Raw genomic sequence first — 25,105 nt, 5'->3', positions numbered from 1 at the left:
TCCCATCTGTATCAATTGTTGAATCCCCGTAGCTTCGGGATATAATTGGCTAACAACCGTCCTATAAATATTGACAGTTAAAGAAAGCCTACTCTCCAAGTCAAGCAATGTTTCTTGCCTCGTTGCTTGATATAGTAAATGGAAAGGCAGATGGTGGCAGCGTCTTAATTTATGTATATAGTGGTGTTATAATATAGTGGTTTTACACTAACACAGCGTTTCGGACAGTGTGAAAAAATGAACAATCTTAAAACTAATTGAGATTAAAATCAAACGTGAATTGAAGTAGAGAAATATGGGGGAAATTGAAATTATTACATGGTGACTGGAAAAGCAGAAATTACAACACAATAGATAGTAATTTTCACCGAATAAACAGTAGGAATAATTATTTTTTTACTAAATTTGTACACGGCAGATAACAGCAGCAGTATGTTCAATAACACCAACACATAGATGGACATTTAGGAAGTACCAAAAGGGGCTTTCCTAGCTCAAACAATAATAATAAAATAATAATAATAACAATAACAATAAAGATGACTTGATTAGACGTTGAGATGTAAGTCTTCTGGAGTTTTGTAATTATTTTATTCACTCTCGTGTTCTTGAGGATATCCTCATATTGCACCCAAAATTTACCAGTGCAGGCTACTGAACGTATGGTCCTGTATGATTAACCATCAGGGGAGATGGGGGGACTTCAGTATCACTGCTACCATATTCACTCGTGTGTGTTCATGATGATATCCTCATAATGCACCCAGAGTTTGCCAGTGCAGGCTACTGAACGTATGGTCCTGTATGACTAACCATCAGGGGAGATGGGGGGACTTCAGTATCACTGCTACCATATTCACTCGTGTGTGTTCATGATGATATCCTCATAATGCACCCAGAGTTTGCCAGTGCAGGCTACTGAACGTATGGTCCTGTATGACTAACCATCAGGGGAGATGGGGGGACTTCAGTATCACTGCTACCATATTCACTCGTGTGTGTTCATGATGATATCCTCATAATGCACCCAGCGTTTGCCAGTGCAGACTACTTGTCGCATGCCTTTGTATAATTTACCATCCTGTGTGATGGAGATTTTTAGCATCACGTAGCTAGTTATTTGACACGTTGTACTCCCCTTCATATACCTTACCTTGAGGTTACCTTGAGGTGCTTCCGGGGCTTAGCGTCCCCGCGGCCCGGTTGTCGACCAGGCCTCCTGGTTGCTGGACTGATCAACCAGGCTGTTGGACGCGGCTGCTCGCAGCCTGACGTACGAGTCACAGCCTGGTTGATCAGGTATCCTTTGGAGGTGCTTATCCAGTTCTCTCTTGAACACTGTGAGGGGATTGCCAGTTATGCCCCTTATGTGTAGCGGAAGCGTGTTGAACAGTCTCGGGCCACTGATGTTGATAGAGTTCTCTCTCAGAGTACCAGTTGCACCTCCGCTTTTCAACGGGGGTATTCTGCACATCCTGCCATGTCTTCTGGTCTCATGTGATGTTATTTCTGTGTGCAGGAATAACATCACATGAGACCAGAAGACATGGCAGGGAAGGAGGATAGGCACACACAGCACCGCTCCTGTGCCAGGTAAGTCCACTATGGGCTCACCATAACCTGTGCTACTTGGAACTTGTATAGTCTAGGGTAGCTGTACAAATGCAGATGTACCTAATAAAAAAAAGTAACTCCTAGAATAACAAAAAATATTTATATAAATAAAAAAATAAATTTATATATTTGTATTATTTTTGTTGCATTTGTGTCTAGTTTCAGACACGAGCATGTTACAGTTATGGCTTAAAGAGTTGAGTGCAATTAATAATAATAATAAATTGTGTCGGGGGACAGGAAGCCAGAGTGTATGCTTACACGTTAGGCTTTTATTGAGGTCATCCTGAGATCTTAGGCTTTTTATTATTATTTATTTTATTGACTAATATCATCATAACGCTTATTTAAAGGTCTTTCATTTAAGTTAATTAATAAAATATTATGTTGATTTGTTAAGAAATTGTCGGCAAGGTTAGCTGTATAATACTTACTGTGTGGATAGTCACAGAGACTAGATAAGAGGTTACCTTCAGGGAATGAGGATAGGCACACACAGCACCGCTCCTGTGCCAGGTAAGTCCACTACGGGCTCACCATAGCCCGTGCTACTTGGAACTTGTTCCGAGTAGCTGAATCTATAGCAACAACAGGGAATGAGGAGCATCAGAGGTAGAACATTCCTAGATGACAGAGCCAGAGTGCTTGGGGGGATTGTGTGAATCCGGCTTCAGTGGAAGCCTCAGAGATTCTAGAGGGTGCAGTAGTACCCCAGGTTGCAATTTCCCTGTTGCAGTACCCCAGGTTGCAATCCTTTCTTCTCTTCTTAATGGTAGGCGCAGTTTGCATGAAGGGTTTATCCTCCCGATGACTGCACGAGTACGAATGTTGGGAGGCACGTTAATGTTGAGAATGACAAGGTTTCAAAAGTGTTTGTTGTGTTGTGGTGGAGACAGAGGAGCGGCGAATAAACAGAGGCGTGTGTTAGAGGGAGACTTGCCCGTAATGCTGTGCGTATTAGTGGCTTTAGACATAGTATGTACTAGCTCTATCAATAAATCCAATATTCTGTTTGTAACTCATCTTGTATGAATGTACTTTTACCTGAATAAGTATTTGTATTTGTACTTGGCGCACTGTAGGGCGGGATGTTGTGTTTATGGCGTCCTTTGATCCTGGGTGCTGCTGCTACGCAGTGTTACCTGAATATACCTGAGGGGTATTAGTGGCCTCGACGAGGACAGGAAGCTGGCGGCTTGTCAAAGGTGCCCTTATTTGCCCGGATGATCTCTTTTATCGGTATTTTAAAATCCATCAGAGTTTTGGCGTTTACGGCTTCGGCAGGAAGGCAGTTCCACGGGTTTACAACACTATGGGTGAAAAAGCATCTCCTGTTTTCTATTCTACATTGTGGCTTGTGGAGCGTGAACCCGTTGCTCTTCGTTCGTGTTACATTTGAACTTCGAAGAAAGTGTTCGAATCGAAATCGTCCAAATTGTTTAGTATTTTGAAGGTTTCTATTAGATCCGCCCTATCATGCCTTGTCTGCAGTGTTAGCCCTGTGGCCCTCACCGTTCCTGATACGAGAGATGACTAAGCTCTGGTATGATTTTTGTTGCCTGATGTTACACCTTCTCCAGAGCAGCTATGCCTTTCTGAAGATGAAGTCTCCATGCTTGGATGTAATAATCCAGGTATAATTGCAATTATATAATATGTAATAATTTCCTTGAAGGTAAAGGTATGCTTGATTATTCCCAGGGTTTGGTTCGCTTTTTCTTACTGGTGCTCCCACTTGTTGTGGAACTTATAGTGAATGATTGATTCTGATACCAAGATCCTTTTCTTCATTTATCTGTTGTAAAGTAGTGGTGTCAATTTGGTAGTTGTGACGTGGATTGTTATGCCCTACATGTAAGGTCTTACATTTATCGACATTAAAAAGCATTTGCCAGTCATCAGACCATTTGTGGAGCTCATGCAGATCTCTTTGTAAGGTCTCAATATCACTTCCACTTCCTACTTTACCATAGATCTTAGTGTCATGTGCAAATCTAATGATGTGGTTTGTAATATTCACATTTACATCATTGATGTATATGACAAAAAGGGTTGGCCCCAAAATGGACCCCTGTGGAACCCCACTTAGCACATTTAGCACCCTTTGTTTTCTATGTTTTAACCATTGTTTTATCCATTCCAGCATTCTCCCATTTATTCCTTGTGCCTGTTTCCTTGCATGTCTCTGATGTGGTACCTTGTCAAAAACTTTAGCAAAGTCCATGTAAGAGTCCATCCAAAATCCATCCAAAGATCAGATCTACCGGAAGTCCTTTGTCTGAATTGCCGGTTACCGTTTCCAGAAATGTAAGCAGGTTAGTGAGGCAGGATCTATTTTTAACAAATCCATGTTGTGTTGATTTTACAAGATTGTTCTCTGTGAGATGTTGGATGATTCCTTCCTTTATGTGTAACGGTTCTATTGTTACGTAAAGTATGGTGACAAATAAACACAGACACTAAGATATATATATATATATATATATATATATATATATATATATATATATATATATATATATATATATATATATATATATATATATATATATATATATATATATATATATATATATATATTTGGTCGAATATACAGAAGTACACAGGTGATACTTTGGTGTGAGTTGAGCGCACTGAGCGTCGGTACAGTATCTCGCAAGTGTCTGCTCTAGACCACACTTGAAAGTAGACTCTGGTTAATGTTTGCTATTCTGCTGCTTATATGCTCGGGCAACACCTCACCGTGTTGCCCGGGCAACGCCTCACCTCATTCATCTCCAAAGGTTGACAGGAATATTAACAATGCATTTGGAGCGAGTATATTATTGGGATAATCTACTCACTACAGAACTCCCCCTCCCAGGGGATGAAAGGAAAAATACTTGATCAAGGAACTTAGCTGGTCGGTGAATTGTACGCCCTGCTCGCGTTACATAACCATCAAAGTTAACTTCCTCCTCTTCGCTGATGTCATCTAACTGGGGTCGTAGGGTGGGAGGTCGCACAGGATCGTCCGTCGTCGTAGGATCAGGTTGTGGTGCGGCTGGTAACTGGGGTTGTAGGGTGGGAGGTCGTACAGGATCGTCCGTCGTCGTAGGATCAGGTTGTGGTGCGGCTGGTAACTGGGGTCGTAGGGTGGGAGGTCGTACAGGATCGTCCGTTGTCGTAGGTGGCGGTGCTGCTGGTAACTGTGGTCGAAAAAGTGAACTGCGTAGTCGGCGGATGTCTCTGGATTTAGCAGTGTTGCAGACGTTGAGACGAAGCCTGGAGCAGAGCAGAGAGCTGAGTGAGGCCGGAGTCGTGGAGCTCTATGTGGGAGAGCGTGGCGGCTCGATTGAGAATTGTGAGTGTCTGAACTCACGGAGCGAGAGCGTGGCGGCTCGATGCGGTCGTAGTCTGCTGTCTGCTCTGTGTCAAAGCTGTAGCGTCTTGGGTTGTTGGTGGAGCATTTAGATCCGGGGCAGATGGGCTCGGGCACCAGGACAATAGGAGGTAATGTAGGCACGTAGTTAGGACAACGAGGGAATCACTGCTAGAGCTGAATTGTCCTGGAGGCGACGAAGAGTCGGAAACGCAAGCTGTAAGTCCTGTACTGCGCAAAGTGCTTGAGTCAGCAGAGTATCAGAATGCAGTGAACGTGTAGATGAATCTGACGAAAGAGCAGCTTTCGTAGGCGCCCCTGTAGAACAAGCAGTGCCCTGGCAGCGACGGAGAGTCGGCAGGACAGGCTGTAGATCCCACATTATGTAGTTACTGATGAAGCTGCCAGATGAGTGAGTAGTGATCGTGGAGCAGCAAGCCGTAGTAGATGAAAATGCAGAGATGATCGCGATGAAAATCATAGCTGTGGCAAGGGTGTTGGCAACGTTCCACGACAGGTGGCTGCGGTCCACAGCAAGCAGCAGCAGTGGAGGTCCAGTGAGAGTCCATGTTGTAGTCCATCGTGGCTGGGTATCGTCGAAACTCTCTGGGGTCACCAATGTAACGGTTCTATTGTTACGTAAAGTATGGTGACAAATAAACACAGACACTAAGATATATAATATATTTGGTCGAATATACAGAAGTACACAGGTGATACTTTGGTGTGAGTTGAGCGCACTGAGCGTCGGTACAGTATCTCGCAAGTGTCTGCTCTAGACCACACTTGAAAGTAGACTCTGGTTAATGTTTGCTATTCTGCTGCTTATATGCTCGGGCAACACCTCACCGTGTTGCCCGGGCAACGCCTCACCTCATTCATCTCCAAAGGTTGACAGGAATATTAACAATGCATTTGGAGCGAGTATATTATTGGGATAATCTACTCACTACATATGATTCTCTTCATGAGCTTGCAGATGTGTGATGTCAAGCTGATCGGACGGTGATTTTCTGCCGAACTCTTTCTGCGTTTTTTTGAAAATAGGGGGTAACATGTGCATATTTCCAATCCAGGGGAACTATCTCTTGGTCCAGGGATTTCCTGAAAAGGAGTTTCAGTGGAATGCATAGTGCATTTGCCAGTTCCTTTACGACTTTGGATTGAAATCCATCCACACCTGGGGATTTTGAGTCTTTTAGTTTTTCAGTGCTCTTGCTGACTGTGTCGCATGTAATGGGTATATCCCTTAATTCATGCTCTTCACCTCCTTCAAACATTTGTGTGGGTGATGGGATATCGTTCAATCTTTCGGGTGTGAACACAGATGTAAAGTATTCATTCAGACTGCCCTTCTATCATCCAACATAACAAGAGTTACATACATTCTTGTACAGCCACTAGTACGCGTAGCGTTTCGGGCAAGTCCTTAATCCTATGGTCCCTGGAATACGATCCCCTGCCGCGAAGAATCGTTTTTTCATCCAAGTACACATTTTACTGTTGCGTTAAACAGAGGCTACAGTTAAGGAATTGCGCCCAGTAAATCCTCCCCGGCCAGGATACGAACCCATGACATAGCGCTCGCGGAACGCCAGGCGAGTGTCTTACCACTACACCACGGAGACTGCTACTTGGTTAGTCTCAACTTTTAGGGGTCCTTCAGAGTCCTTTGTTTTGGTTTTGCTACGTATTTATGCACAGAATGATTTTGGATCTTCCGTTATGTTTTAGGCAAGTTTTCTTTCGTAATTTCTTTTGGCTAATCTGATTTCCTGGGTGGCTGAATTTAATGGCCTTTTATATATCACATAATCCATGATGTTCATCGTGAATTTATACCATTTCCAGAGGTTCCGTTTAGTTAATAGCGCTTTTTTTACTACTTGTGCCATTCCCTTTTTTGTTCCCTTTCTTTTCTTTCTCCTTTTTGGCGCATATCTTTGTAGGAGTTCAGTAATTACCTTTTTTGAAGTTTTCCCATGATGTTTCCACGCCAAGATCACCTATCAGCTCCCTCCATGAAGTGTTTTGTAATTCCTCTCTCATTCCCTGATAGTTTCCTCGATGGTAAACTAGAAGGTCATCAGAGTTTCTGTAATTGTATTCCATCTTAGAATATTGTGACCACACGATGGAGTGAGCTTGTCCCCCTACTTGAATTAGATCGATCATGCCCTCTTCTAATGTTAGCACAAGGTCCAGACTCCTGTTACCTCGAGTGGGCTCTACCACATGTTGTATGAGAAATGAGTCTTGCACCAAGTCTAGAAATAGATCTCCTTCAGCTTGTGGTGTTAGATTTACTCACTCTATTGTCTCGTGGTAAAAATCACCCCATTATAAGGGGGGTAGAAATAACCTAAGCTACTCTATCCCTTTGAGATGTATTTATTGCTTATCTCAATAAACATACTTGAACTTGAACCCCATTATAAGAGTTTCCATCTTGTATTCTACAGTTTGGGTTTGTGACGCCTCATTGATCACATTATGCATATCAGTGACTTCCTCTGCTGTTGCTGTGTCAACCCTGAGGCATACTCCCACTACGTTACCATGTTGAGCTAGTATATCGCACCATACAGACCTGAGGATCCCATGGGATTCAGTTCATCATTGGTGGTTGCAGTCAGGTCCTCTTTCACATAAATCAGTACACCACCTGCTCTTGTTGTTGTCTCCTTTCTGGACGGTGAATGGTACCCCTGGGAGGAGGAATTCCCCTTCAATAACGTCCTCTCGTCCCCATGTTTCACTTATGCCAATGATGTCTTGAGTCTCGGCCTCAGCATATGCACACAATGCTACAAGTTTATTCACCATGCAGGTTTCTGGCATTAGTGTAGAAGCACCTTAAATTTCATTCGTTGTTCCTATTGGGATTAGTGATAGCTTCTAGATTCTGTATATTAGTGAGCTGTTCGTTGCCACTCCGGTTTTGTGCCTGTTCGTCTTCCGAGATATATATATAGGGTTAAACGAACAAATCCATAAGGGCCGTGACGAGGATTCGATTTTGTTCATTTGATGCATCACGTTATTGTGATTCCTGTGTGTATATAGGGTTAGTTGTTGTCTGTGTTTAGCTGCTGGTGACGCCAGGTATAAATGTGACACAGGTCAAATGTGACCCAGTTTGTTGGTCGACCATCTAGGGTAGTACTTGTAGCATGTTTATTTAGGTCAGTACATCTAGGGTAGTACTTGTAGCATGTTTATTTAGGTCAGTACATCTAGGGTAGTACTTGTAGCATGTTTATTTAGGTAAGTACATCTAGGGTAGTACTTGTAGCATGTTTATTTAGGTAAGTACATCTAGGGTAGTACTTGTAGCATGTTTATTTAGGTAAGTACATCTAGGGGTAGTACTTGTAGGATATTTATTTAGGTAAGTACATCTAGGGTAGTACTTGTAAGATGTTTATTTAGGTAAGTACATCTAGGGTAGTACTTGTAGCATGTTTATTTAGGTAAGTACATCTAGGGGTAGTACTTATAGCATGTTTATTTAGGTAAGTACATCTAGGGTAGTACTTGTAAGATGTTTATTTAGGTAAGTACATCTAGGATAGTACTTATAGCATGTTTATTTAGGTAAGTACATCTAGGGGTAGTACTTGTAGGATATTTATTTAGGTAAGTACATCTAGGGGTAGTACTTGTAGGATATTTATTTAGGTAAGTACATCTAGGGTAGTACTTGTAGGATATTTATTTAGGTAAGTACAGCCAGGCGGATACTAAACGTTAATGTTAACAAATCGTATCGAATTATTACATGTTAAATCAGGACAAATGGGGGAGGGAGGAAGACCCTTCAACAAGCCGTCGGTTTCCTGTCCTCGTCGAGGCCACTAGAGAGACAGAGGCTCTGAGGTAAATTCAGGTAAAATAAGAGAAAAACGAGAAAAAGATAAGGTGTAGGTGGCAGCTGGGAGGGCGGCGCGTGGCAGCCAGTGACCGGCCGCTGTCTGCTGCTCTTACACCCTCCTGCTGCTGCTCCTGCTGCTCCTGCTGCTCCTGCTCCTGCCTACGGTACACCATGGGTACGTTGGTACACGCCCGGGAAGCGCCTCTCACAACCTGTGTGTGCGGTGGAGAAGCATATGTCATAGGGAGATAGGTTCAGGAGTCGCGGGTCCAGAGCAGTGGGACTGTTTCTGGCCCCGTGTTGTGTGGCTGTGGTCCACAGGTCAGCTGTTGGTTGGTCCAGTGTAGCTGTGGTCCACAGGTCAATTGTTGGTCCAGTGTGGCTGTGGTCCACAGGTCAGGTGTTGGGTCAGTGTGGCTGTGGTCCACGGGTCAGGTGTTGGTCCAGTGTGGATGTGGTCCACAGGTCAGCTGTTGGTCCAGTGTGGCTGTGGTCCACGGGTCAGGTGTTGGTCCAGTGTGGCTGTGGTCCACGGGTCAGATGTTGGGTCAGTGTGGCTGTGGTCCACAGGTCAGCTGTTGGTCCAGTGTGGCTGTGGTCCACGGGTCAGGTGTTGGTCCAGTGTGGCTGTGGTTCACAGGTCAATTGTTGGACCAGTGTGGCTGTGGTCCACAGGTCAGGTGTTGGTCCAGTGTGGCTGTGGTCCACAGGTCAGCTGTTGGTCCAGTGTGGCTGTGGTCCACAGGTCAGCAGTTGGAGCCTTACCTTGTACTGTGATGTTTTGATACCATATTCATTGAATATTAGGATAGGGCTGTCCCACTAATGGGGAAGGGAGGCCTATTTAGCTTATCTAGGTCCCCCTTGGCTAGGCCAATGACTGACCTTTCCTAGGATGCTACCCACAACAGTTACCTGCTAAGTTACCTGTTACCTTAAATATGGTATTTAACGAAGATAAGTTCCAGCTCATGCGCTACAAAAAAAAAATGAAAATATCAAAGCAGAAACCACGTACAAAACCCAAGCAAATCATAACATAGAACGAAAAGGCAATGTAAAGGATTTGGTTGTACTCATGTTGGAAGACCTGTCTTTTAAAGAACACAATAAAGTTGCCGTCGCAACTGTAAGAAAAATGACAGGTTGGATAGCAAGAACCTTTCACACTAGAGATGCTATACCGATGATGATACTCTTCAAAACACTAGTGCTCTCTAGAATGGAGTACTGCTGCATAATGACAGCCCCTTTCAAAGCTGGGGAAATTGCTGACCTGGAGAGCGTGCAGAGATCCTTTACTACTAGAATCCACTCAGTAAAACATCTAAACAATTGGGACCGAATGAAATGCCTAAATCTGTATTCTCTTGACTGCAGGCGGGAGAGATACATAATAATTTACACGTGGAAAATAGAGGGTCTGGTCCCAAACCTGCACACAGAAATAACACCACATGAGACCAGGAGGCATGGCAGGATGTGCAGAATACCTCCATTGAAAAGCAGAGGTATAACTGGCCGACCCCTTGCAGTGTTTAAGAGAGAACTTGACAAGCACCTCCAAAGGATACCTGATCAACCAGGCTGTAATTGTTACGTCAGGCTATAAGCAGCCATGTCCAACAGCCTTGTTGACCAGTCAAGCAACCAGGAGGCCTGGTCGACGACCGGGCCGCGAGGACGCTAAGCCCCGAAAACACCTCGAGGCAGGGTAGGTGAGTAGAGGCATCAGGTGCAAGGAAACATCCGGTCTGGAAATTTAACCCGAGACCATTTGGTTGTGTAATATGTAGCTAATCATGATTCCAGTCACAAACCAGTATGATTAATGCAAAATAAAATTAAAAAAAAAAACATTTATTTAAGCACTCCTTGAAATTTCTCATTCTTGAAGTAATACTAACAATAAAAATTTCTAAACTTGGTACATAGTGAGTTCCTTGAACGTGGCAACTCATGTTTATCATTTGCTGAATGATGACACCTACACTACTTGTGTATACTATATAAGGGTCTTTGCAGTCCAGTTGGGTTCGTTCTTAACTCGGAATTGGGAATCCAGGGATCAAGTCCCAGATAGAACAGAAGTGGCTGGGCACATTTCTTTTCACATGATACCTCTGTTCACCTAGCAGTAAATTAGTACCCGGGAGTTAGTCAAATGCTCTCGGGTTGCATTCTGGGAAAGGTCAGTAGTTTTACATTGGGGGGGGGGACTGCAATATAAGCCTCATGTGTAGATACAGTAGAGTACAGGAGTACAGTATATTTATACTGTACATTGTCTGTCCCCGACAAAACTAATTAATGTCTGGTTTCAAGTTTTGAATCAAAAGATTGTAGTTTAATGATATACTATACTATATACTGTATATATTGCTCATATGCTTGACAGTCCAGACCTCATTTGTCACTTTTAGGTTTATTCTGCTAAAACCTTGTTTTCATTCAGAAGAATTTTAATTTTTCAAAAGCTTTAATACCCTATGCACAAGATCTGGCACTATGTCGTCCACAGTTGATATATCTGTGCAGGCTATGCCATGATTGCTTTTAAAAAGGCTATTTTAGTGTTTCCAGAGATAAACTAATTACTATTCTTCAAGATCTAAATTTTATGCTTGGTGGGCACTCGGATACCTAGCTCAGCAATTGGTAAAAATAAAAATAGTAGAAGTGTCTGGTCATCACCTAGTTGATTCATGGGTAGAAATTGGTGTAAATAACAGTTTTACATTGTTTATGATACTGTGCCTACCTACCTACCTTGTGACTACTTTGTGGTGGCTACGAGGATCAACATCCCTGTGGCTCGTTATCTGACCAGGCATCCTGGTTGGTTGTCTGGTCAACCAGGCTGTTGGTCGCGGCTACGTGCAGCCTGATATATGAATCAGGGCCTGTACAACTTTGTATTGGTATTATTGATGCAAGCTTCATTATTTAAATAGCATTAAGACTCATACGCACAGAAATCACAATGTGATATATCAAATGAACAAATCCCCAAGGGCCTTGATGAGAGTTCGAACCTATACCCTGGATGTTCCCAAACGTGCCCTAGTCAACTGTACCACAACATGGTAAAAGAATTGCAACCTGGAGTGCTGCTGTCCGCATGAGGATCCCGAGGCTTCCACTGAAGCCTAACCTGGAGCTACTGATCCTCGTGAGGGCAGTAGCACTCCAGGTTGCAATTCTTTTACCATGTCGTGGTACAGTTGACTAGAGCGGGTTTGGCAACATCCAAGGCATAGGTTTGAACCCTCAAGGCCCTTGTGGATTTGTTCATTAACTCATTTTATCCATATCTAAATTGCCAGATGAAGGATAAACTGTCAATAGGTTGAATAGATGAAGCTCCCTGAAAGTATACTGGTCATCTCTTGATCGACTTTTATCAGTGCCACTGCTAACATACTTTAAGTGATGATACAGTGATGCATAGTCTTATCTAAAGTGCCAAACATTTCTGATAGAACTTGAAACACATCTACAGTAGCTCCTAAGACTCATCCATTTTTTCATCTGTTTATGAAGCCTTGTTACACGCTGTTGAATTTCTTTGTTTCTTAGGGAGTTTTAAGTTTATATATAATGAAACAATTAGCATCAAATATTTGGAGATTGTATTTCCAACTGACAATTCCAAGCAATGATTTTAACAGTCATAATATTAGCATTCTGCAACAATGATTTTAACAGTCATAATATTAGCGTTCTGCAACAATGATTTTAACAGTCATAATATTAGCGTTCTGCAACAATGATTTTAACAGTCATAATATTAGCGTTCTGCAACAATGATTTTAACAGTCATAATATTAGCGTTCTGCAACAATGATTTTAACAGTCATAATATTAGCGTTCTGCAACAATGATTTTAACAGTCATAATATTAGCGTTCTGCAACAATGATTTTAACAGTCATAATATTAGCGTTCTGCAACAATGATTGAGCCACATTAGAGTTACCAGCAGCGTCACGCTAGCACCATCACCCGTAAAAGCAATAAAATTGTTGCGAAGATGATCATGATGAAATCTTTGCTCAGCAAGGCAAGTAGGCTGCTAAGCAAGTACAGTATTTGCATACTGTTTTTGTAGTTCCATGCAATTCAGTCAAGTCTAGGAAAATAAAATGTGGATGATGTGAGGCATTTTTTTTTTAATAAATACATGTTAAAGTAGTTTTGCTACTAAGAGTAGCAGACTCTTGTATTAGAATAGCTAGTTTTCCCTTTTCTTTCAAGAATACTTTTGCAGATTCATGGTCTCTTTTTCTTATACAACTTGGCTAGTTATATTTGTAGGACTAAATGATGAATGCAACTCTTGTAGAATGCCTGTGCCAGTTAATTCTTGCACATGCAACAGATCAGAAGTGTCAGAATATTATTTACAATTTTTAAGTATTGAGCACTAAATATGTTACAGGTTCTCTCCACTTCATTTTGATATAAACATTCCCTAGATACAGTATTTGATTATATTACAATTGTGTTACAATAATAAATGAAGTTTGTTACATAAACTGAATCATTCACAATAAAATTTTTCAGGTGTCAATTTTAGAAATTCTGAGTATCGTAAGTATAAAATGTTTTTAGCAGAGCACAAAGCTTTTGTAAAACTAATTGCAAAAATGCTAAGCAATATTTTGTCACAACGAGCTTGCAGATCTTCTAGGAAAAAAAATCCAACAAATTTCCAAATCTCTGTGCCCATGTTCTTTTGTTACTGTCCTATCACATTTGGAAATGTAGCGAGTAGATTATCCAATAATATACTCGCTCCAAATGCAATGTTTGCTATCCTGCTGCTTATATGCCCGGGCAACTCCTCACCGTATTGCCCGGGCAACGCCTCACCTCATTCATCTCCAAAGGTTGACAGGAATATTAACAATGCATTTGGAGCGAGTATATTATTGGGATAATCTACTCGCTACAGAGGATAATCTACTCGCTACAGAAATTATTTATGAAATGTGTGTGATTAAAATACTATAACCAAATAATTTAAATGAACGGCTTTTATTTCACCATTTTTGTCACAGGTTATAGCATTTAGTGCACGCCTTGAATTACCGGATCCACAGTCATTCATGCTCTGTGATCTGTGCACTGTAGAGTTTTTTTTTAATATAATACTTTGATAAGTGTTTTAATTACAAAAATCAATTGGACAAAACCAAGTGATTGGATAGTTTTGTCAACCCGTTCTCGCAAATTTAATAAGTCAATATTGACTTATTAAATACGTGCATAGGTGACATACTTAACATAATAGATACCCTTAAAAAGATTCATAGAAAACACCGACCTTACCTAACCTACTTAGTATGTTAAGATAAGCATCTTATTGCTTCGTAATTACAATTATTACCTAACCTATAATAGGTACAGGTTAAGTAATAAGTGTAATTACGAAGCAATAAGATGCTTATCTTAAGATACTAACAAGGTTAGGTAAGGTCGGTGTTTTCTATGAATCTTTTTAAGGTATCTATTATGTTTAGTATATCACCTATGCACGTAGTTAATAAGTCAATATTGACTTTACGAATTTGCGAGAACGGGTTGCAAGTTTTGTTGACCAGACCACGCACTAGAAGGTGAAGGGACGACGACGTTTCGGTCCATCCTGGCCCATTCTCAAGTTGATTGTGAGAATGGTCCAGGACGGACCGAAACATTGTCGTCCCTTCACCTTCTAGTGTGTGGTCTGGTCAACATACTTCAGCCACGTTATTGTGACTCATCACCTGCATTGGATAATTTTATTAAACAAGTGAAGACTAAAGTGGATCTTGTTTTTCATCATGTGTTGTGTGATTGCACAGTAATAATTGATTTGCACAGTATGTAATTTGCTTAAAAATATGCAGAGCTTTTGCTCATGTTCTTGAGTGGGCAGGTGAAGCAAGTGAGGTAAGATATTAGCCAGTTGTTTTTATTAAATATAGTACAGCATACTGTAATCTTGAAATATACAGATATAAAACATGTACATAAATATATTATTTACACACAATATAAATATTCATTGCTTATGTTAGCTGAAATATAATTCTTTTGAAATACAAAATGATGGTTAAACTGGTGCAGGTGTGAGTACTGGAGCATCCTTTGGCCTGGCCATCTTGTGCTGCATCCTGGTGTTCTCGGCGCTGCAGATGTACAAGAACCAGCTGGGCTCCACGAGGCTCATGACGCTTGTTGCTGGATATGTGGCATCCTGGCTCTTCATCTTCATGATAACTGTATCCTTTTATTTTATAAATGACTAATTTATAATTACAGTATTGTAATAGTGCACCTTTGATGTCAGTTGCTTTGTCTATTTATTTTCTGATTGGGGTCCTAAGTGATAGGCATTCGTTCCTTCCTTCCTATCCCAGATCATTGTTTTTGTATTCCTTCCAAGTGCTGTTTAGTTCCAACTTAAGTATTGAGCACTAAAGTATTAAGCACTACATCACATTACTGTAGTGTAATAATTGCTTTGTGATAATTACCTTATAAACCTTTCCTTAGGACCTTTTGAATATCCTGTGACACAGTGTTCAGTAATGTTCCCAGCTTGCTGCTACCTTTGGATAAATAATTATTGTAATAATGCAGGAGAAAAGGAAGGAGATACTGTACAATATTGTTTGTTAGATAAACAAAATATGTCCGAGTTTGTGTATTTGAAGCTGGAGCATATGGTGGAGACGTCCATTACCTATGCCAGAGTGCATAGGGGTTATATGTAAAACCTGGACTGGCTTCAGTAGGGACCCCCCTAAATTTCCTGTGTATTCAGTGGCATCACAGGTTGTATAGCATACCATGTCATCGCTCAGAGGTAAAGTGCACAGCTTGGGAGTACCCAGGTCAGAGAGCTCAAATCCCCAAATTAGTCCAATTGATTTTCTCGTTGGTACATCACATTACAGTACTGTAGTGTGAGTTCCTTGTGTATATCTCAGTTTACTTGTGTGAGTTTGCACAAATATTTTTGAAATACCTAGTGGCTAAGACCAGATATAGTCAAGGACCTCAGTCGTAAACAGCCAAAATGCTGTGTTTGCAAAATGCTAAACTTATTGAGGATAGAATTTTACCATAATTACGGTATATTTTGTTCTTGGCAGGCTTTCATGGCAGGTTAGAGATAATTGCGGACTTGCTAAGGAATTATGAAGGAAACGTTCTTAAATTAGAACGAGAAGGCGAAAGTCTCAGGAATGAATTTTGCAATTTAAAGGGAAGATACAGGAGGCACAAATCAAGGAACTAGTCGAAGATAATGAGACATAGAAAATGAAGCAGGGTGAATTTGAAGAAATTAACAGGAAAAATACTCGCATGGAAAAAAACTCGATCACCATGTAGGCCAGTCCAACTGGGGAGTTAGGCAAGGATGTGCTAAGAGAAACTTCATTGACAGCTTTAATTAATATAGGAGAATAATAAAGGACTGGAAAAGTGCAAAGAGGAATAAAAGAAATGTATACACAAGTTGTAAAAGAGAAAGAAACAATCAAAGAAGTATGTTTGAAATTCAAAAACAGAAATGAGCAACAAGATGCAGGAATTAGACAAGTATTTAGGAAAGAACTGGTTACCAACAGTAAATTAGAACAAAACACTGCAGATAGAAGTAAGTCCATAATAATTTTTGGATGTTTAGAAAAGGAAATATCATCTAGGCTAAACAGGACAGCAGATGAGGAAAAAAATAGAAAATAGTAGTAGTTTTAGGAGGTCATCACAACAAAGGAAAATATCAGTGATTTTAGGAGGCTGGGTAAATATGAGACAGGCATCGCCTCGTAACCACCTCACTGCTCTCCTGGTTACGGCAAAAACTTCATAGTGCAATTGTCAAGTACATATTTTAGTTTTTATAAATGTTCAGGTAAAGTGATGACATTCAAGAGGGCCTCATAATGATCATGAGAGAGATAATACTAAGAGCTGATGAAGATTGATCACGACTCTTGGTACTTGATGACTTTAGCTTGAATTCCATAGACGGCTGCTAGGTTTACGGAGCAAGAACGGAGGACTTTTGGACGGGTAGATTTGTAAAGCTCATCCTGGAGAAATTTATGTATGTACTGTACTAGTATCAACACGTTAAACAAGCAATAAGGCAGAGGAAAGGGGACATTCCTTCAATGCAGGATTTGGTATTCACCAGGAAAGAAGAGATCTTTGACATTCAATACCTTCTTCCCTTGGGTAAAAGTGACCATGTTTAGGGAGCCAGTCGGCCAAGCGGACAGCACGCTGTACTTGTGATCCTGTGGTCCTGGGTTCAATCCCAGGCGCCGGCGAGAAACATTGGGCAGAGGCACAAAAATGATTGCTAATAATATAATATTGAAAGCAAACAGTTATCACAGTCTGTTATCACAAACTTACGATAGGTCGGCAGTTATTTAGGAAGGTCGCATCATCTTACCCAGTATACATAACCCACACCTGATATGTCATACATTATTTAATGAATCTGTTACCATTAAGACATTTATTCATTATCTAAATGAAAAATAATCCAAGAAATTTTAACAGAATGTTCAACTTTCATCCGTCTGTCAGCCATTTGCAATGCATGAATGAGGGTGCGTCTTTTATGGCTACAAATACATTAGTCATATCTGGTGCTATCGCTCAGGTGATATTTTATTCTGTAGCCAGTTGAGAGTTCAAGCTCAAATTTTGTAGGCCAGAGCACTTTGTTGAACATTCTGTGATATGGAGGAATAAATGAGGGTCCCGGTATCAGTCAGGTTCTTTCCCAATGCACAATTGAGAATTCCGGGTCAGAATCCTGGGCGGAACAGAAATGGTTGGGCACATTTCCTTTCACTTAATGCAGCTGTTCACCTAGCAGTAAGTAGGTACTTGGGAGTTAGTCAGCTTGTGGGGCTACATCCTGGGTGGGGGGGGGGCTTTACATAAGCCGAATGTGTGTGAATACACCCTGGCTTCCTGTCTCCCCTACTCAATGAATTATTATTATTAAATAATCCGTCCCTTGAGTTAAATCGATTATGGCAGAGAATGCCATTTTTGTTGTCGGGTTACTACAATTGATTATAGCAGCAAAAAAGGTCATGTTAATGGTGTATGGTACTTCAGTATGATGATCATCAAGAACTACTGCAGCTACTTGTAAATTTTCAGGAATTTTCTTGTCACCAACAATATCAAACTGCTTTGTATGCCCCTTTGTGGTACAGTATTAATGTGTGAATATTTCTCTCAAATGCATTTCAACAATTTTTTTTTTTTTTTTTCATTGACAAAGTCTAATGGGTGCACAGGAACAACTTGGCTAATGCATAGTGGTAAATGATAGTCTTGGTAGAAAAAGTTGGTATGGTATATTATTGTCAGGAACAGGAAGCCTGTTAGGCTTTTTTAAAACTCTCGATCCAAGTTCAAGGCTGTCCTAGCGGTCAACCATTTTGTGATCTTAATCTGGATGACCGGATGACACACATCCACCGTGTCATGTCACTAACTAGTTAAAACTTACTGATTGAATTGAACTGTGTGTGAAATAATGCACAGGATTCACATACCTGTATATTGATTTCACATATGCATTTCATCATATTAAATGTTAAATATGTTTTAACTAGACAATGGTTCTTATAAGTGAACCATGAGACCTGTAGAAAAATAGTTCACATCCTTGACTCACAATCCAAGGTCCCGGGTTCAATCCCTGGGCAGGAGAAAAGTGATTGGGCACATTTTCTTTCATCTGATGCCTCTATTCTCTTTGCATGTAAAATAGGTAAATTACCTGGGAGTTCAGCCTAAGTACAAGCTTCCTATCCCTGACAATGGGAAATATATAAATTTGTACCCTTAGTTATTAGGCTCTTCCTTAACTTGTAAGCAGGCATTGAGCAACTTGGAAAACATTGTGTTTGGAAAGGGGTTCCAGGCGCGTGTGATTCCTGAAGTAGCACTTTGTATGGTGCTGGCCTGCTCTGCTGCGGGCATGGTTCACAGAGTCTCTGTTACTGTTTGGTAAGTTGCACCTACCTTTTATTTCGAGCCATCTTCAAACATGAAAGTACTTATAGCACTAAAGTAATTAATATATACTGTACTAAGAAATAAGGTCCCGGTAATAGGGTTGGGTTCGTTCTCGAATCGCAATCAAGAATTCTGGGTTCGAATCCCAGACGAGGCAGAAATGGTTGAGCATATTTCCTATCACCTAATTCCTCTGTTCACCTAGCAGTAAGTAGGTACCCAGGAGTTAGTCAGGGTTGTTATGGGGTTGCATCCTGGGGAGGATCAGTAATTTGACCTTAGGAGATGGGCCATCAATATAAGCATGCATGCATATACTGTGTAATTACCTAAGTGTAATTTGTGCATTTTCTGTGTGTGTAATATGTAATCTGTGTGCGCGCATTTGTGTATGTACTTACCTAATTATGCTTGTGGGGGTTGAGCTCTGGCTCTTTGGTCAACATTATTGCCAACAGCATTTGGTGTTCCCAGGCGGTCACCCATCCAAGTACTAACCAAACCCAACGTTGCTTAACACTTTCGCGCTCTCGGCGAAGGTCACTCAGCCAACCGTATGTGCGAGCGGCGTTTTTATCGCTTAAGCGTAAAAACAAAAATGTGTATACTCTTTTTACTTTTCTGACCTTAGTTTTCATGCTACGTATTTCAGTTTGGTATCAACGTGTTCGCAATAAAATTCTCTAGAAGAACATCAGTAAAAAAAGTCACGAAAGCTATAGAGATACCAGCATGAAATAAATAACTACGAAGATGAGTCGCCGTGAGCGCTCAACAGCAACAAAATGTTTTTACTCTTGGGATTATTATCACCTCTACAATTCTCCTACAGCCTTAATTTTGGTATCAATGGACTCCCAATAAAATTCCCAACACGGTGATATGAATATAATCGTAGAATAATGGTCCCGGCCCACCCGCAAGAGTGTGGGAAGTGGGCGCACTGTTACCTGGTAACGGTGACCGGACAACACACGCGCGAAACGTTGCTTTGAAAGTTTATACTTATTTCACTGTTCTGATATTATTATTGTATGTATGTCATTCATTTTTGTGGCAATGTTTTCGCAATAGAATGTTCTATGAGCTAAATTATACTACACAAACTTGGACCAAATAGGTGTACTTACCAAGGGAAGGCTGGTTGTGGAACAATAAGTTGAGCATTTGTTCTTCACTCCACCTTCTTCAGGTTCTTCATTCCTGAAGTTGCTCAACAGATGGTTTGTAGGTGGAGTGAAGCTGTTGCGGGTGGTTACTTCTTCACCACCCAATACACCTGTTTCCGGTGGTAATTGGTGTAGCAGGGAACAACACAGAGTGCAACACCACAGGTCTTGCATCCATAGTTCGTGTCCTTCCTTTTACCGGACCGTGCGCATGCATGACACTTGAGACGTTTGGGCAGTCTGTAAATTTCATGTTTCAGTTTGTAGTTCATGCGATTTTCTGAATCAACAATAGGGCGGCCAGGTCCTCTCGCTGGAGGTGTAACAGGAGTTGCAGGAGAGTCAGATTCATCTGACAAAACAGTTTCGTCAACTGGCAGTGTGGCAGACATGTCGGGTTCAGATTCGTTGTCTGCTTCATCTTGAGGTGGTGTAGTGAACAAAGGCCGCCTCACACCAGATGGTCCGGGAGTTGGCATGGCGTCAGCATTGGCAGGAGCTGTGTCATCATTTATGTCTGGAGCGTGCCGCAAGTGTTGAGATGATGATGATGTTTTAGGCCACTCCTCTGTGTCCCAGTGCAATAGGGCCCAGATTGCCACTTCGTGGAACTGTAGCAATGTTAGCTTTTTTCGATCAGTTGTGTTGTATTTGTACAAAACATAGGCATTATGCAATGCCATTTGCAGGAAATAAAAGGTAATCTTTTTGGTCCACTTGTGAGTTTTCCTGGTAAAATGGTAATATTTAACCATTTGATCGAAGTGGTCCACACCTTTCATGAACTTATTGTACTCGCAAATTGCAGTCGGTTTGTTCACTGTTACCTGTTGTATTCCACTTGTTCCGTCTCGGTTGCGAATTCGCTTCCTTCGCTGAACTCGCTGAGTATCTGCATTGTGGATGTTGGTAATGATTGAAACCACTCGCTTGTCTTTCCACAGGAGAATGAAGGTATTATCTTTGCGGCGGTATACTGTGGTATCCAGTGGAAGTTTACCCGTGGCTAGAGCTTGCAATACCTTTGGGGCGCCACGTAGCATTCTAATTGTGCCACATGTGTACACCCCAAGTTCTCTCAATGTTTCTGTCAGGGTAACCGAGTTGTAGTAATTATCCATGTACAAATGGTAACCCTGGTTCACTAAAGGCTGCATCAACCCCGTTACTGTATCCACTATCGTCTTACCAATACCTGAGTATACGTCAAAGTCATATATAATCCACACGGAAACGGGTAAAAATGCTCGAGTTTGGCGCGTGAGGGGAGCGTGATCGACTCACGACACGTGACACGAAAACAATGGGCCCGTCACGTGACCGGGTAGGCCGACGCGCCAGGCGGCCAAGTGGTGAGAAAGAGAACTTCATGGCGCGTCGTTTGAAACAAACCCCAATGAAATCGGATTAAAATTGAATTTTATACAAATATTTTAAAAGTTGACATAACTTTATGTCCACTATGCATTTACGTTAGACGAAACCGAACGCGCCGGCGCGTCCAGATAGCGCGAAAGTGTTAACTTCGCTGATCGGACGAGAAGCGGTGTTCTTAATGTGGTATGGCCGTATATATGTATGGCTGCCTGTCCCCTGGCACAATGAATTTTTATTATAGCAACTATATGGCAGAATGTTAAAAAAATTTACTGTAGTGGACAACATAGTTCATGTTAATGTACTGTTAATTTATAGAGAGCTTGAAAAAGAGCCATAAACCAACCCTAAACTTTTTTAGGCTAAGTATCGCACATATATATGAGCTAAATTAGGCCTAGGATAGCATGTATTAGGTCTATGATTACTTATCTACACCTTGGACAGATTCTTTAGTTTTTGTTGTTTTATAAACATGCTATTTGGGGTAATCCAGTTGTACATAACATTAGCTTGTTGGGTCCAACGGTCCATTTTTGCACGTGACCAAATAATTACTGGAAGTATTATTTTTTGAGGCTGGGCTGCTTCATTTACACATTATCAGATTTTTAATTTGTATATTAATTGCTGAAGGCAGGTATTTATTACATACAGGTATTAATTTTAATGGTTGCCATGTTGAAAGATGAGTTTATTAAAATGTTAAAAATTAAGCTCATAATAATGTGTAAACCTGTAAGATGTAAAAGTAAGCCATGGGCTGATCTCATCGAGGCCTTTAAAATATTATACTGAATAAGTTTGATGATATTAATGCTTCTCTAAAAGGTCAAATGTAACACACACACCACATTGCTCACTGTTCACCACCACCACCTCACCACTCAACTGTCATTACCCACTGTTCACTAACACCACCTCACCACTCAACTGTCATTACCCACTGTTCACCACCACCACCTCACCACTCAACTGTCATTACCCACTGTTCACTAACACCACCTCACCACTCAACTGTCATTACCCACTGTTCACCACCACCACCTCACCACTCAACTGTCATTACCCACTGTTCACTAACACCACCTCACCACTCAACTGTCATTACCTGCTGTTCACCACCACCACCTCACCACTCAACTGTCATTACCCACTGTTCACCACCACCACCTCACCACTCAACTGTCATTACCCACTGTTCACCACCACCACCTCACCACTCAACTGTCATTACCTGCTGTTCACCACCACCACCTCACCACTCAACTGTCATTACCCACTGTTCACCACCACCACCTCACCACTCAACTGTCATTACCTGCTGTTCACCACTACCACCTCACCACTCAACTGTCATTACCTGCTGTTCACCACCACCACCTCACCACTCAACTGTCATTACCTGCTGTTCACCACCACCACCTCACCACTCAACTGTCATTACCTGCTGTTCACCACCACCACCTCACCACTCAACTGTCATTACCTGCTGTTCACCACCACCACCTCACCACTCAACTGTCATTACCCACTGTTCACCACCACCACCTCACCACTCAACTGTCATTACCCACTGTTCACCACCACCACCTCACCACTCAACTGTCATTACCCACTGTTCACCACCACCACCTCACCACTCAACTGTCATTACCCACTGTTCACCACCACCACCTCACCACTCAACTGTCATTACCCACTGTTCACCACCACCACCTCACCACTCAACTGTCATTACCTGCTGCTCACCACCACCACCTCACCACTCAACTGTCATTACCCACTGTTCACCACCACCACCTCATCACTCAACTGTCATTATCTGCTGCTCACCACCACCACCTCACCACTCAACTGTCATTACCCACTGTTCACCACCACCACCTCACCACTCAACTGTCATTACCCACTGTTCACCACCACCACCTCATCACTCAACTGTCATTATCTGCTGCTCACCACCACCACCTCACCACTCAACTGTCATTACCCACTGTTCACCACCACCACCTCACCACTCAACTGTCATTACCTGCTGTTCACCACCACCACCTCATCACTCAACTGTCATTACCTGCTGTTCACCACCACCACCTCATCACTCAACTGTCATTATCTGCTGCTCACCACCACCACCTCACCACTCAACTGTCATTACCCACTGTTCACCACCACCACCTCATCACTCAACTGTCATTACCCACTGTTCACCACCACCACCTCACCACTCCACTGTCATTACCTGCTGCTCACCACCATATACTTATCACCACCTCACTACTTCCCTCTCATTCATCATCCCAAACTAACCGGCTGACATACACAGCAGAAGCTACCTAGTGGGTGAGCAGGGAAGTGGATATAGCTTCACAATTCACACCCTCTTTCCCACTCTTAAGAGAGAGAAATTGTATTTTTAAAATATTTCATAATATTGTTTGTATTAAGAGCCCTGGCTATCCAGTTTCTATTAGTCTTGAGAGATTACATATATATATTCTGTATTTCCAGTTTGCTTTGTTCTATGGTTGGATTATATTACATAAACAAGATGGGCCAAACAAGTGCTGCTCCAGCTGTCCCCTCAGTGACCAGCTCCAAGAAAAAGAAGTAAAGTTTGAACTGCGTAAGATGCGTGGGAGAGATGATCAGTATGGCCCTCACTACTGTGCATCACACTAAATATACTCCTCCTAACTTCTGTTTTTCATTTAAGTTTCACATTGATGTGTTGGTAAATACTATATGGCTTATTGACGGTATTTGTGAACACATTATAGCCAGCATACAGATATAAATATTTTAATTAAAATGTGTACTTGCATCTGGTCATTCTAATTCTAACACAGTTTAACTAGGCGAGTACAGTTTGATTTGTAATGGAAATACAACTTTATATTTGAAAACTTTATTGGGTATCTTATTGCATTACTAATACACATCACAAGAAAACAGGCTGGTGAAATTCTTAATGTGTGGTAATAATGCACATCTTACAAAGTTATTTTTTTGTAAGCACAGCCTTAAAAATAGACCATTATAAATGCAGTACTTGTGACTACAGTATTATATTTGGTATTATTAATTATACTCTCTTGTTGAAAAATTTCATTCGGTACCATAGGAGTTATCGTGGGTTTTGTTGATGCTGAATAGTTACAGAAATTCTTTTAACTACAGTGGAATTTATGAATATTTTGTTTGTAATAAAGTCAGCACATAATGTGGCAAATTAAGCTCTTAATGAACAATTGAAACTTTTATGAAAAACTTTCTACAAAAAATAATTCCATTATTTTATGATATTTGCAGTGGTTAAAGACTGATAACTGAATTTTTTCCAATATTATGGATGAAGGTATTTTTTTTATTGGTGGCAAGCCAGGCCTGCCTTTGGGTATTTTTGCTGCATTCCAACTTGTTAAAGTTTTTGTAATAAAGTGTAGCAAATAAATTTTAATAACTTTAAATTTTCCTGTTATGTTTATGATATTTGCATACAGGCGTTTGGAGTTCACTGGTACCTTAACTTGTGGTTCCAAGAATCAACAGTCTTGCAGCCCAGTCTCTGACCAGGCCTCCTGGTTGGTGGTGGGGTCAACCAGACTGTCAGATGTAGCTGCTTTCAGCCTGACATAAAAATCACCGCCTGGTT

General features: G+C 41.3%; 1 protein-coding gene across 2 annotated transcripts; it reads left to right on the top strand.

Moving 5' to 3' along the window:
* Nucleotides 1–8,867: 8,867 nt before the first annotated feature.
* LOC138349451 (keratinocyte-associated protein 2-like) lies at nt 8,868–24,904 on the top strand. 2 transcript variants are annotated; one of them, XM_069311051.1, is made up of 5 exons: nt 8,913–9,024; nt 13,415–13,441; nt 14,963–15,117; nt 18,762–18,892; nt 23,962–24,904. In XM_069311051.1, exons 1-5 carry the CDS (start codon nt 9,021–9,023, stop codon nt 24,062–24,064), a joined length of 420 nt encoding a protein of 139 aa, XP_069167152.1. In that variant the 5' UTR covers nt 8,913–9,020; the 3' UTR covers nt 24,065–24,904. The 2 variants fall into 2 exon arrangements, with proteins under 2 accessions (XP_069167153.1, XP_069167152.1); XM_069311052.1 differs by lacking the exon at nt 13,415–13,441 and having other exon boundaries at nt 8,868–9,024.
* Nucleotides 24,905–25,105: the final 201 nt, after the last annotated feature.

This window comes from Procambarus clarkii, chromosome 69 (assembly GCF_040958095.1).
Source record: "Procambarus clarkii isolate CNS0578487 chromosome 69, FALCON_Pclarkii_2.0, whole genome shotgun sequence".
In the NCBI taxonomy this organism is placed as follows: domain Eukaryota; kingdom Metazoa; phylum Arthropoda; class Malacostraca; order Decapoda; family Cambaridae; genus Procambarus; species Procambarus clarkii.
Note: the sequence above shows the minus strand (reverse complement) of the source record. Positions and strands in the feature narration are given on the sequence as shown.

What these genes read in the sequence shown, in the direction of transcription:
- LOC138349451 (XM_069311051.1), top strand. An exon ending in TTTTAGAAATTCTGAGTATC is followed by an intron (nt 13,442 to 14,962) that starts GTAAGTATAAAA and finishes AAACTGGTGCAG; the next exon opens with GTGTGAGTACTGGAGCATCC. An exon ending in AGAGTCTCTGTTACTGTTTG is followed by an intron (nt 18,893 to 23,961) that starts GTAAGTTGCACC and finishes CTGTATTTCCAG; the next exon opens with TTTGCTTTGTTCTATGGTTG.